At 38.7% G+C, this 14,691-nt stretch overlaps 1 protein-coding gene across 1 annotated transcript in view; it reads right to left on the reverse strand.

Moving 5' to 3' along the window:
- Positions 1-14,691, reverse strand: part of SPOCK3 (SPARC (osteonectin), cwcv and kazal like domains proteoglycan 3) — a 145,394-nt gene that overhangs the window by 43,671 nt on the left and 87,032 nt on the right. Inside the window, 2 exon segments of the mRNA XM_032223656.1 lie at positions 10,622-10,690; positions 10,693-10,747. Coding sequence (XP_032079547.1) covers positions 10,622-10,690; positions 10,693-10,747 — 124 coding nt within the window.

Below are 14,691 nucleotides of genomic sequence, written 5' to 3' on the forward strand. Positions count from 1 at the left end.
CCCCTCCATAAGGAGGAAAAGCCTCAAAAGGTAATTGCAAAAGAAGTTGGATGTTCCCAAATTGCTGTATCAAACCACATTAATAGAAAGTTGTGTGGAAGGGGAAAGTGTGGAAGAAAAAGGTGCACAAGCAGCAGGGATGACCGCAGCCTGGGAGGATTGTCAGGAAAAGGCCATTCAAAAGTGTTGGGGACTTTCACAAGGAATGGACTGAGGCCGGAGTCTGTGCATCAAGAGCCACCACACAAGAGGGATCCTGGACATGGGCTTCAAATGTCGTATTCCTCTTGTCAAGCCACTCCTGAACAACAAACAACGTCAGAAGCATCTTACCTGGGCTAAAGAGAAACAGACCTGGTCTGTTGCTCAGTGGTCCAAAGTCCTCTTTTCTGATGAGCAACTTTTGCATTTGGAAACCAAGGACCCAGAGTATGGAGGAAGAATGGAGAAGCACACACTGCAAGATGCTTGAAGTCCAGTGTGAAGTTTTCACAGTCTGTGTTGATTTGGGGAGCCATGTCATCTTCTGGTGTTGGTCCACTGTGCTTCATTAAGTCCAGGGTCAATGCAGTCGTCTACCAGGAGATTTTTGAGCATTTCATGCTTCCTTCTGCAGACGAGCTTTATGGGGATGCTGACTTCATTTTCCAGCAGGATTTGGCACCTGCCCACACTGCCAAAAGCACCAAAACCTGGTTCAATGACCGTGGGATTACTGTGCTTGATTGGTCAGCAAACTCGCCTGACCTGAACCCCATGGAGAATCTATGGGGCATTGCCAAGAGAAAGACAAGAGACATGAAACCGAACAATGCAGAAGAGCTGAAGGCTGCTATTGAAGCATTGTGGTCTTCCATAACACCTCAGCAGTGCCACAGGCTGATAGCTTCCATGCCACGCTGCATTGAGGCAGTAATTGCTGCAAAAGGGGCCCAAACCAAGTACTGAGTACATATGCATGCTTATACTTTTCAGAGGTCCAATATTGTTCTATTATTGATTGCATGTAATATTCTGAGATTGTGGATTTGGAGTTTTCATGAGCTGTAAGCCATAACCATCACAATTATGACAAATCATGGCTTGAACTATCTTGCTTTGCATGTAATGAGACTATCTCATATATTAGTTTCACCTTTTAAGTTGCATTACTGAAATAAATGAACTTTTGCACGATATTCTTTCGAGTTTCACCTGTATTTACTGTATTTTTCTAACCTTTGCTATAGCAATAGTACTTAGACATATATAGCATTTCACAGTGCTGTACAGTCCTCTCTATACATTTTAGAAAATCAGCACATTGCCCCCAATAATTTGGGTCTACATTTTAACAACCTTGGAAGGATAGAAGGCTGAGACTATCCTAACCCAATGAAAATTGAACTGCTGGCAATTGGTGGAATTAGCCTGCAATACTTATAATTAGTAGTTTATTAGAGTAAGCATTGTGAATTTTATTCAAGAAGTTCAGTTATCCTCTTTTTTCTCTACTAAATTCGTTAGTGACTCATTTATGTATCATACTATAATGGTATTATAATTTGAGTTCTTAATGCTGTACCTTTTCTTAAACAACACCCACTGATTGCACTGCTAATTTATCAAGATCAATTTACTCAATTATCTAAAGTTGAAATATTTATAAAGTTGTAAGTGAACTGAAATATCACATAAAGGGCATGCTCATTAATATCATCGAAAGATGTATACATAATCAGCATATTATTTGCTGCTTTGGGTATAAAACTGTTTTGTGAACTTTTATATTTTTTGCTTTCTTCTGGAATATTTCACTATGGACATTAGTAAATTTTGATAATATTAATGCATAAAAATCAGCACCACCACTGTCTATGGAATATAAGAGAAAAAGAAGATTCATCTGTATATATGAACTAATTGATAATTGACACTACACTGTATTAAACATTCTAGAAGCCACTACAAGCTCTCAGTGCAAAGGAAATTATCGCTCTAGCTCAGTGGTAGTCAACCTGGTCCCTACCGCCCACTAGTGGGCGTTCCAGCTTTCATGGTGGGTGGTACGGGTTTTTTCCGATACTGAAGCACTTTCCTTTTTCAAATTTAATTGACTTCCCTACTTTATAAATCACCATTACTGGGTGGGCGGGTAGAAAATTTTACTACTAACAGAGATACATTTTACTACTAACAGAGATACAAAAGTGGGCAGTAGGTATAAAAAGGTTGACTACCCCTGCTCTAGTTAATCATCATGGGTCAGTTAAGGAAATACAAGTATATGAGCCTACATCTATATATGAGTGAAGTGTTCACTTACTAAAATTAGGAAGTGATAATTGAAATGTCAACAACATTGATGTTCTGCTTGCCATAGCTCTTAGATCCAACAATTGGATTAATTGTGAGACAAAATATATGTCTTTGAATCTAGTTGTTTTATTTGTTTGAATCCCATCTTTATTATTTTGACAAATAGCTTAAGGTGGCAAACATATCCAACACACCTTTCTCCTCCTCCCCACAATTAAATCCTTGCAGCTATTATTTCTGATATGTTACTGGAGTGAAATATAAAGCTATCTTTACATGCCAATTCTCTTTGTGTTTGAAAGAGTCTTACAAATCTTCAGTTTTTGAAAGGAAATGCTGGGATTTCATGGTGGAAATGAAAGGGATAGGGGTTTCCTAGATCAGTTGATGCATAAAGGATTCTCCAACTGATGCATATAAGATGAACATGCTAATAAGAAAAATGTGAAAAGGATATTTTGGGACATCACGTAAATTAACAGGATATTGCTGGGGGCGGGTATATATAAAGTTTCTTTTTTATTATGGCAACCTCTGAACCTACTATAGGCGAAAAGTATACAGCAGCACATGAAATGGGATAGCATGGGCAACAAAACTCAGTTGAAACATGATAAAAATATTCCCTTTTAGATGTTTAGGAAACTGGATATTTCATATATGTTTCAACTGTACGTACATTGGCTATTATAATGTATAACTTCATGTTATGCCAGATTGGGAGGCCACTTTGTATACCTTCATGCTTTAGTCATCTCCCAGGTGAAATATTGCGACCTGTTCTCAATGAGGCTCCTTTTGAAAACAATCTGGATTGTATAATTGGCTCACAACGTAACTGTGCAGACAGCAATGGGTTTAAGGCAGCATCATGTAACACTGCTATTCCATGGCTTGCTGAAATGTTTCTGATTGCAATTCAAGATGCTGGCTAATAATTCTTCCTTATTTTTAGCTGGAATTATTAAGCTTTTGTTTGTTTGATTATTAAACACTGTCCAAAGTTAGATTGTTTGAGTTGGATCACCATATAAATGTTGCAAATAAACAAATGTATTCTTTAAATCAGAGTTCCCCAACCTATTTGACTTTGCGGATTGGTGGAGGAGAGGAGGGAATTCTTCCACACATGTGGTGGTCTTGCCCCATGCAGAAATGGAGCACAAGTATATGCGCTCTGTTGCCACTTTTGCAGTCCGGTTACTAAAGGCTCAAGGCCAAAAGAGGGGCTGCAGCCTATGGGGAACCCTGCTTTAGAACCGAGGTGGCGCAGTGGTTAGGGTGCAGTACTGCAGGCCACTTCAGCTGACTGTTATCTGCAGTTCAGCGGTTCAAATCTCACTGGCTCAAGGTTGACTCAGCCTTCCATCCTTCCGAGGTGGGTGAAATGAGGACCCAGACTGTTGGGGCAATATGCCGACTCTGTAAACCGCTTAGAGAGGGCTGAAAGCCCTATGAAGCGGTATATAAGTCTAACTGCTATTGCTATTTAAAGGATTACGAAATGAAAAATGAAGCAATTTGACATTCAAAATCTGTGTAATGTAGTTAGAATCAGCATGACCCGACAAAAGCGCAAACGTCATAAGCGCGCCGACAAAACCGCGGGGCTAAATCCGCAATGTCAAAAGCGCGTTGACAACAGCGTGCCGACAACAGCGCGCCGACAGAAGAGCGATTTAAGTTAAGGTAAGGTTTAGGGTTAGGTTTAGGGTTAGGTTTAGGGTTGGTTAGGTTTAGGTTTAGGTTACAGCATGCTTCTGTCGGCGCGCTGTTGTCGGCGCGCTTCAGGGCTCATTCGTCGCTCATTCGTCGCACGGTTTTCTCGGCGCGGTTTTGTCACCGCGGTTTAGTCAGGCGCGCTTTTTTTGTTCGCGCATTTGTGGTGGAACCAGAATCAGCTCTCTGGAGAAATTTATGATTTTGGGGAAGCAGAAGGAAAAAGAAGATGAGAAGAACCAGAACATGGATTGAATGAGTTACAGTGGTAATGGGTGTGCCTTTGGAAAACATGAAGGACCAAATGGAGACAGATTGTCCTGGAGAACAGATAATTAATAGCAATATAATTAATGATAAGATGCAGATGAGGAAAACAGCAGAGCCTCAGCAACTGAATTCAATATTGTGATCTAACCTTGATGACAACATATTTATTCCCATTAGTATTAAAGTCATAAAAACCTATCATGTTAGTAACAAAACAATGTTGTCTTGGTTCAGCATATTGTAAAACAATGCTTGAACTTTAAAGCAATGCTTAATTTAATATACACAAACATTAAAATTATATTAAGAAAATAAATACAAGCAATAATGCATTTTAAAACTGAGTTTGTGACTTTCTTTTAATGCACTACATAGTTGCTATAGGTTACCGAGCAAGGATTTTTTTTGTTGTTGTTGTTATGTCAAAAACTGATATTGAACATTTTCTTCAATAGGACCTTTAGTAGCCTGAATGTTGTCAAAAATTTGGAAATCTATTTTCTCAATTTGTTTTCTAAAAACTGGAATTAAACTAAGACAAATCAGAAGCTGACTCTTAATATGGCACATTACTGTATGCAGGATATTTACAATACTTTCTCTTGTTTCTATTTGTTATTCCTATATTAATTCAGTCCTTTAACCTTGTTTAAATTATGAATCTGTATTTAAATTATTTAAATACAGTTCACATAAATGAAACATATCATTTTATAAACAGTTTGGGGGACAGTCATATTTTGGTTTTCTGACTTTTTTTCTTGGATATTAAAAAATAAGATTTTTAAACATAAAAATCATTAACATTGGATGCTATTTCTTTATAATGTCAACAATATGTAGTACTGAAAAATCCATTTCACAACTTACAGATCTTCTATTATAAGCTGCTCAAATGATTCCTTTGTTCCTTCCTATATACTCTTTAACAATATCTTTTATTACAAGCTAATTGATCAAACATTTATGGGATCTCTGTTTATTTAAACATGAAATTAAATGTGATCGTTTTCACACTCATCTTTTTGAAAAATATACCAAAAAACTATTATTTGGTCAAATCTCTTATGATCAGTGATCGTGAAAATGTATGTATGTTGTGTGTGTGTGTGTGTGTGTATGTATACACACACACATACATACATACATACATACATACATACATACATACATACAACCTGGCTTTTGAGATTTAGTTTCTAGCCAGATATCAAAGCATAGTTTTGTTTATGCATTTTCACGATCACTGATCATATAATATATGTGTGTGTGTGTGTGTGTTTTCCAGCATAACTCTGAAACACCATAAGCAATTTCAACCAAATTTAGGGGTAACACCCTCAGGATGTGTGTTTTGTTAAGATACAGTCTGTTGCGCCTGTAAATGGCTTCTACTATACTGCCATAAATGGCTTCTACTGTACAGCGCAGTGGAGTTGCCATGGTAATGGCTTCACAGTACTCCACAAGGGGGCTCCATCTGGCCAGGGGGAAAATCCAACATTAGAAATTAAGGTGGTGTCATTTTTCTTGATGCTTCTGGGACCACAGAAAAAAACATTTGTAACTAATTTAATTGTCGCCGAAATCAGGGCTTTTCCTATCTAATACAGGATTAGGATAAATAAATACTCGGGCAGCACCAGGTTATCAGCTAGTTAAAATAAGGAAGGCAAGGATCTCACTAGCCAGATAGACAGAAGGGTAATATCCTTCCCAGCATCATGACTAGAAAGCTGCCTATAATCCATAATAATATAACCATAATTTACAGCAGTGTAATAATAATGTTGATATACAACTTTGAGTGACAAAAGCCAGCAACTAAATAGCTAAACCTTTGGATATTGTTCTTCTGGCTCTGGTCTTAGAAGCCCTCTCTTTCTGCCCAAAAAACACACTCTGCCTAGATTCCCAAGACTTGTCAATCAGCCATCAACAAAACCACTCCTAATTCTCACTTCACATAGAGAAGCATACAGAGTATACTTGTTTTAAGAGACATATACAATATTTGTTTTACTTATTTAATTTCATACAACATAATATTTTCCAGCCTTCACATGTACAGTGTGAACAGTGTGATTTGAATGGCAAAATAAAAGGGAAATTAGTGAAAGACTGATAAAATGTAAGCATAAATTACAGAAATTAGATATTTTTCCTCCTGCACTAAGCGTATACAAAATTTCTGACCATTTAAAAAAAATTCACCCAATTATAATTCCTACTATACTTTGATTAGAAGAGCCGTGATGGCACACAGGTTAGAATGAAGTATTGTAGGCTAATTCTGCTGACTACCAATGGCCCACAGTTCGATCCTGACCAGCTCAAGGTTGACTCAGCATTCCATCCTTCCGAGGTCAAAATGAAGATCCAGATTGTTGGGGGAGATATGCTGATTCTGTAAACTACTTAGAGAGTGCTATAAAGCACTGTGAAGTGGCATATTGCTATTTTAGGCTACATGATAATATATCACAAAAATCCCAGAATAAAGATTATGAAAGTGATATTATACTATTAAGTATTTATTTTACTTCTATAGCAGTGGTTGATATCTTCTCAAAAATGCATTGTATAATTTGCAGAAATCCGCAAATAAAACGAAGTAGCTAAACCATACAAAGCACTTTAAAAAAAAGTATATATACATTTTCTGGAAATTTGAATACTGATTACCCTTCAAAATAATCCTGCATTTGTATAATGCAATGTTCAGTTTGAAAAATTTCCCCCAAATGACTCCATCTTTAATGGGATAGAGAAACAAGCAGCAAGTACTTTTAAAATATGTATCATTATATTTAGTTATTGCAAAAATATCTTAGGGTTACTCTAAAAATTTAATATTACTATGTTTTCTCTAACATACTCCCCTTTCTCCCCAGTCACCCATTTGCATTGATTAGAGCGAAATAAAAACAGTCAGGGAGCACAGTTTAAGAATAATCATTTTCTACTCATTTCCATGATGATGATTATTTTCATATTGGTCATCTGTATTACTGGACATAGTATAGAACAATAAGAATAAGCTCACACAATTCTGAGTTTGTATGACATTCTGGTAAAGAGGAACTATATAAAGCATTACTCATTTTAGGCTAAAGGTTGCCAGCAATTTTGGATAAAAACAGTAGAAATTATTCAGAATGATGTATTTTAGTTTTATTCTGCCTTTAGGTAAAGGTTCCCCTCGCACATATGTGCTAGTCATTCCCGACTCTAGGGGGCGGTGCTCATCTCTGTTTCAAAGCTGAAGAGCCAGCACTGTCCGAAGACATCTCTTGGTCATGTGGCTGACATGACTAAATGCCAAAGGCGCACGGAACGCTGTTACCCTCCCATCAAAGGTGGTTCCTATTTTTCTACTTGCATTTTTACGTGCTTTCAAACTGCCAGGTTGGCAGAAGCTGGGACAAGTAATAGGAGCTCACTCTGTTATATGGCGCTAGAGATTCGAACCGCCAAACCGCCGACCTTTCTGATCGACAAGCTCAGCATCTTAGCCACTGAGCCACTGTGTCGCTTTATTTATTTATTCTACCCTCTTCCTTGCTCCCTTCTCTGGTGGCCCTCCATTCCTGTGAAAACAGGGCATGGAATAAAATATACTTTAAACTGAATAGATAACAACATGGGGAAATGGAATTCTCTGAAAATAAGCTGGAGGCACTTTCTGTGTGTGTAACTTTCACTAATGGAAATAAATGCACAGCTTGCTTCATTGAGGATTCAGAATGTTCATATGTTGCTGGATTGCTTGGAAAAGAAAACCCTAAAAACATGCTATTTCAATCCAAGCAAGAAAAAAAATGATACTGTTTTCTACAACTTAGTTTAGATACAAAATCAAAATGAGAATTTCCATGTGACTAAATGTGGATAATCTAAGTATGTGTTTGACATGTCTTTTGGCTACAAAGTATAACCTTTTCGTGCTAACATGATTTATCTTTTACCATGAAGAAAGAAAAAAAGTTGTGAAATATAGCTAATATCTATATCACTAACTAATATCTACACAAACACACACATGTATATAAATGTAAAACACTTTAATCTCCCTGCCCTATGTATTCAACTGAGTATTTGTGATGTCAAATAAACAGTGGAAAAGCTGGTAATAATAATATTTTAGTGTAAAAATTAATATAAAAAATCTGTGACTCTACTTTCTTTCACTTTGCTTTACACCGTTTCAATTGGATTTAATTTTTCCTGGTAATACTAAGAAAACTTTTAAAATGGTAATAAATAGCAGAATTAACTAGTGATTTTTAAAATTTTTTAATGTATTAGGTTAGGTTAGGTTTAGGTTTATTCAACTTGTATGCCGCCCTATTCCCGAGAGACTCAGGGCGGCGAACAACCATGGGGGAAGGGTACAAATAACAACAATTACAGACAAACAAATTAAAATATAACAACATTCGCAACATTCGAATGGGGCCAGAAGATTCTTCAGCCCCAGGCCTGCCGGAACAACCAGGTCTTAGTGGCTTTGCGGAAAGCCGGAAGAGTGGTGACGGTCCTGATCTCCACGGGGAGATTGTTCCAGAGGGCCGGAGAGCCACAGAGAAGGCCCCCCCGAAGAGTTGCCAGCCGACACTGGCTGGTAGATGGAATCGGAGGAGGCTTAGTCTGTGGGATCTAATAGGTCGTAGGGAGGTAATCGGCAGGAGGCGGTCTCTCAAGTACCCAGGTCCAATACCATGTAGGGCTTTAAAAGTAATGACTAGCACCTTGAAGTGTGTCCGGAGCGTAATTGGCAGCCAGTGCAGCCTGCGGAGGATAGGTGTAACATGGGTGTACCGAGGTGCAGCCACTATCGCTCGCGCGGCTGCATTCTGGACCAGCTGAAGTCTCCGAATACTCTTCAAGGGCAGCCCCATGTAGAGCGCGTTACAGTAGTCCAGTCTTGAGGTCACAAGGGTGTGAGTGACTGTACGAAGGGCCTCCCGCTCCAGGTAGGGAAAATTTGTTTGCCACCCATCTTGCTTCCATTGGAATGCTTAAACAAGTCACATACTGTAGATAGGTCCCAGAAACTGTCCTTTGGCCAAATGGCACTTCACTAATACTGTTGATTTATGGGTGTGTCCTTTGCAGGCCCAGCAAAAGGCCAATGGGTCCACCTCTGTAGCCAGGGGGCAATGGCCCAGAAACTCCATCCTGGACCAAGGATGTAGTCACTCCAAGTCTCTGCCTCGGGCTGCAATTATCACATCCCCTTCTTCCTCGGATCAAGCATCCCCCACACACACAGTGAATCCAGCATTCTCACCTAGCAACCTTTTTCTCCACTTGTATAACTTCTTCTCCAATCCCCTTCTCCCAAGGCTGCCCCTTTCTGAGCTGCTGGAGTCTGGAGTCCTACTCCAGAGCACTCCAATTTAACTGATTCTGCTGAAAATGCAGAAGGCTACCTCAGTGTCCCTTCGTGTTCAAATTCCAGGGTGAACCTCTAGCCAGCCAGTCAACCACTGAATGCTGGCTAACTTCCCTGTCTTCTTAGCAGTCAGTGTCAAAATACCAGAGCATCTCAGGGTGGAAAATAGCCAGTCAATAACAGCTGTAAGTCTTTGTAGGATTTATAGGATGAAAGAAAAAAGAAGTGCTGAGGGAACAAGGCTATGATATTATGTCAGTTCCATTTTATAGATTTAAACAGATTTATATAGTGTTGTGGCCCAACAAGAGCCGTTGGAGCTGCCACCAGACTCCGACAGCGAGTGGCCCTATAAGTTGGCTTTGGAGGATGTGGAGAACCCTGGACAGGGTTCCGACTCGGAGCAGGGCGCAGAAAGGCTGGTTGGCCACCAAGAGGCGCCTGAGCCTTGGACCAGTGGGGAGGAGACAAGGGAGTGTGATCCAGACATCAGCAGTGAGTTGTTCCTGGATGCCCGGCACCAAAGAGCTAGTAGACGTAAGGAATAGTGGTGCAGTTACAGGAGGTAATTGCACTCAGCTGGTGGTAATTAGGCTCCTCTCAAGACTATAAGACGACTGCTTGTGCACACGCCCCTCTTGCAGAAGTCAACGTTTACACTAAAGTGGGAGAACTTGTGGGGCTAGCTTGGCAGGCTGGATTGCTGCCAAGGTTAGTCTGTGTTGGATTGCTGCCAAGGCCTGGACTGTGCTGGAGTGCTGCCAAGGGCCTGTCCATCTGTAAAGTCCTTGAACTATCTTGGTCTCAGCGTGTTTTGGTGTAGGACGAGGGGGGGGGTCAGAACATATAGTTATTTAAATTGAACAAACCTTACAATGTTTGACAACAGAATGTTATATTGCACAGAATAGATAACAAGTCTATTGATTGGCTTACCTGAGAAGAATATGTGTGACCATCGGATCCACAAACCGGATTGGTATAAATTACAGGACACTGTTTGCATTTGATGAAAGAGAACCAACTCTCCATTGTTTATGACTTAAACCAGCTTCTTTCATCCTGAAAGATATCAAATCAAGTAAGAAATGTATGAAAAGGTGATCAGAGAAGTATAATATATATTTTTAGTATTAAATCATGTCTAATGAACATTGTGTTACCTGTGTTCATACATAATACTAAGCAGTTTGTTGAATAGGTCACAGTGATCATGATTAATGCAATGATTAGCCCTTTTATGTTATCTGTTGAAAGTCACAGAAGAGTGAACACAAGTCATGTGGTGCATCAAGAGTAAATGAAGCCAGATCCAAATCTTGATGGAAATGTCATACTTTTTTGTCTTATAAGTTCCTTTGTCTGTTCTAAACAGCAATTTTTAGAAAACAAATCGTATTAAGATATCATTTGATACCTAGACAAAACGTTTATGAAACCAGTTTGATAACTACAAGAAATTAGGCTATTGACGGGTTTATCCACTACACTACATTCAAAACAACAAATCCCACTGTAGCTTACTATTATTTAAAAACTATGCCACTTCCTTCGTTAATTTAAACTAATATTTGCATCTTATATTAATATCTTGGCTACTGTGGAGAAATATTTACAACGCCATAAGAAAGATCAATCATTGTCAGGACTGAATAACATTTAGCAAGATTTAACCTCTTGCATAACCACAAGCATTGTGGTGGCGGAGCTGCAGCTGGTGCAGGCGGAGCGTGTTTGCAGTAGCGACTCCCAGTTTTATTTATTTTTAATCAATTTTAGTATGCCCATTGGATCCTTTTTTATTTAATTAACATTTTTCAGTGGAGATAACAGCGTAGGCCATTACACAGACAAAGTTTTTGTTGATGCTGAGGATTAAAAAGGCATGGGAAAAAGAAAGAAACGCCATGGTACCAGCCCAGTATCTCTCCCTCCAGTGAAAACAGCAAAACAACCAAAAATTGAGGAGCACTTTGTTGGCAAGAAATCTGTAAGTAAAACTAACCTCCCCCCACCCTCCCATTCCCAACAATCTGAAGAGATTAGAATGGGACCTGCAAAAAGATTTGGCAAAACGGAAGTTACTAGACTTTCCCGATCTGGGGGGGGGGGAGAACAAACCGAAAGCCAGCTCTTCTCACAAACAACTAGTCCAATTAGCACAAGCATTGTGGCTTAGTATGTTGTTCCAGTTTGATATTTTTTAAAAAAAAAAAAAACCACAGATCTTGGCCCAAGTCTGTCTTTTTTTCAAAGAATTTTTTTTTTTTTTATTCTCTTACATACCATTTTAAGTATACATTCACATAATTGTTGTTCTTTACATTTATCATTCTTAAACATTTATTATTCCATTTAATAGGTTATAATGTACAGTTTGGGTTGCTTTACTTGCCATCCCTTCCTCCTTTTGTAACACCTCCTTGTTTTCTCTTTCTTTTCTCCCTCCCTCCCTTCTCTACTTTCTTTTCTACTTCCCTTCTCCTTTCTTCTTCCCTTCCCTTTCTCCTACTGCTTCCTCTTTCCCCTCCTACCCTCTCTCCTTCTCTTTCTCCCTTTCATCCTGTCCTTACCTCTTTCTTTTTCCCCGTCTTACTTTCTTTCTCTCCTCCTCTCTTCCTTTCTTTTCTATTATTGTTGGTGTATATTTCAAATCTCAGATTACGTTTCCTTGGGATGGTATTTACGCCAACCCAAATATAATTTAGTATCATTTCTTATTCCCTTAACTTCACTAGTCTAGCCTAGTTATGACTCCCCCTTTATATCTTGCTCTTGAATATATACTTATATATTTAATATTTCTTTTGTTTTCCCCTTCCCCCCTTTTCCATTTAATAGTGTGTCGTCTTGGTACTTTATCTTCTCCCTATTTTTTTCTAGCTTGCTTTCTCTAGCCAATCATAAAATCTTCTCCATGTCTTGAAGTACTCCGATTCCTCTTTATCCTTTATTTGCATTGTCAACCTATTCATCTCTGCACAATCTAATATTTTTTATTATCTCTTCATCTGTTGGTAGCTTATTCCAATTTTGGGCAAATACAATTCTCGCTGTTGTAATTACATGTATAATCAAATAAGTATCCCCTTTCTTGAATTTCTCTGGGATAATACCTAGTAGAAATATCTCTGATCTAAATTCTATTTCTTTGTTGTAACATTTTCTTTAACCATATTCTTATTTTAGTCCAATATTTCCTTGTTTCTGTGCATGTCCACCACATATGATAGTATGGACCTATTGCTTGTTGACATTTCCAACATTTCGCTGACTTGTATTTAAACATCTTTGCTAGTTTCCCAGTGACATGTGCCATCTGTAAAACATTTTGTATAAGTTTTCTTGTAAGCTGTTGATATGATTAATTTATAATTCCTTTCCCATAGTTGTTGCCACTTTTCTAGTTCAACCATATGGCCAAAATTATTTGCCCAAGTTAACATTGTGTCTTTTAACCACTTCTTCTTCTAGCATAGTTCTTAATAGGTACCGTATTTTTGGAGTAAAAGATGCACCAGAGTATAATACGCACGCAGGTTTTGAAGAAACAATTTTTAAAACACTAGGTAGGTCGGTAAAGGGGGGAGAAAGAGAAAGAAATACAGTAAGTAAGTAGGGAGAGAGAGAGTAGTTAGGTAGGTAAGTAGATAAAGAGATAGAGATAGAGAAAGAGAGAGAGAGAAATACAGAAGATAGGTAGGGGAGAGAGAGTAGGTAAGTTGGTAGGTAGAGGTAGAAAGAGAGAAATAGAGAGAAAGAGAAATACAGTAGATAGGTAGTGAGAGAGAGAGAGTAAAGTAGCAGAGGTGGGTTCCTACCAGTTCGCACCTATTCGGTAGATCTAATCTACCGAACCGGTTAGAAGAGGTTCCACCAGTGGACCCGGAAAGCAGGCCACACCTACAGAAGAGGTTCCAAAATTTTTGAAACCCACCATGGTCCTTGGATATGATTATTCTACACTATCATGCTCATATTTATAAAACTCAGGGCCTCTGTGAAAGGTAAGGATGACTATTGCGTTTGTGGTGCAATCAGAACATTTCGTGAGTTGAAGTTGTTTTAACGTAAACCAAAGATGCCTTTTAAAAAACAAGTTTACATCATATTCTTATGCATGCCAGTGCCTGTGTGAGGTTTAAGGTGGTTTTGACAAGTGTCGTCGGCATCTTCATATCCAGTCACTTGGGCGGCAAGCCACTCCCGTCCAGTCACATGGGCGGCAAGTACTCCCACAATGGAGGCCACACCCACAGTGTAGGTTGGAACTATTTTGAAACCCACCACTGGTAGGTAGGTATATCAGTAGATAGAGGGAGAGAGAGAGAGAGAGAAATACAGTAGGTAGGTAGGTAGGGAGTGTAGATAGGTAGGTAGGTAGAGGGATAGAGAGAGATAAATAAGGAGTAGATAGATAGATAGATAGATAGATAGATAGATAGATAGATAGATAGAGAGAGAGAGAGAGAAATACAGTAGATAGCTGGGGAAGAGAGTAGGTGGATAGGTATATAAGTATATAGGGGGAGGGGGAGAGAGAGAGAGGGAGAGAGAAATACAGTAGGTAGGTAGGGGGGAGAGAGAGTAGGTAGGTAGGTGTATAAGTAGATACCACAAAAAAGCATGCCAACCTAGTTGCAAATCATGACCCTCCAATGTCAATAATCTTGTATTTTTCAATAAAATCCATTCTTTCATCCAAACTAGTCTCAATGCTTGATAGTACAATTCTCAGTTTGGTAATCCAAATCCACCTCGAATCCTTGCATCTTGCAACATTTTTATATTAATTCTTCCTTTCCCCCCCTGCCACATATATTTCCCCACTATTTTATTCATACATTCAAAGAATTTTTTCTCTAGTTTTATTGGTATTGTTTGGAATAGGTATAGCAATCTTGGTAATATGTTCATCTTTACTACTGCTATTCTTCCCATCAATGATAATTGTAGGTTTTTCCATCTTTCCAAATCTATTCCTATTTGTTTTCTCACCATATAGA

Source organism: Thamnophis elegans, chromosome 9 (assembly GCF_009769535.1).
Source record: "Thamnophis elegans isolate rThaEle1 chromosome 9, rThaEle1.pri, whole genome shotgun sequence".
NCBI classification, from domain to species: Eukaryota; Metazoa; Chordata; class Lepidosauria; order Squamata; family Colubridae; genus Thamnophis; species Thamnophis elegans.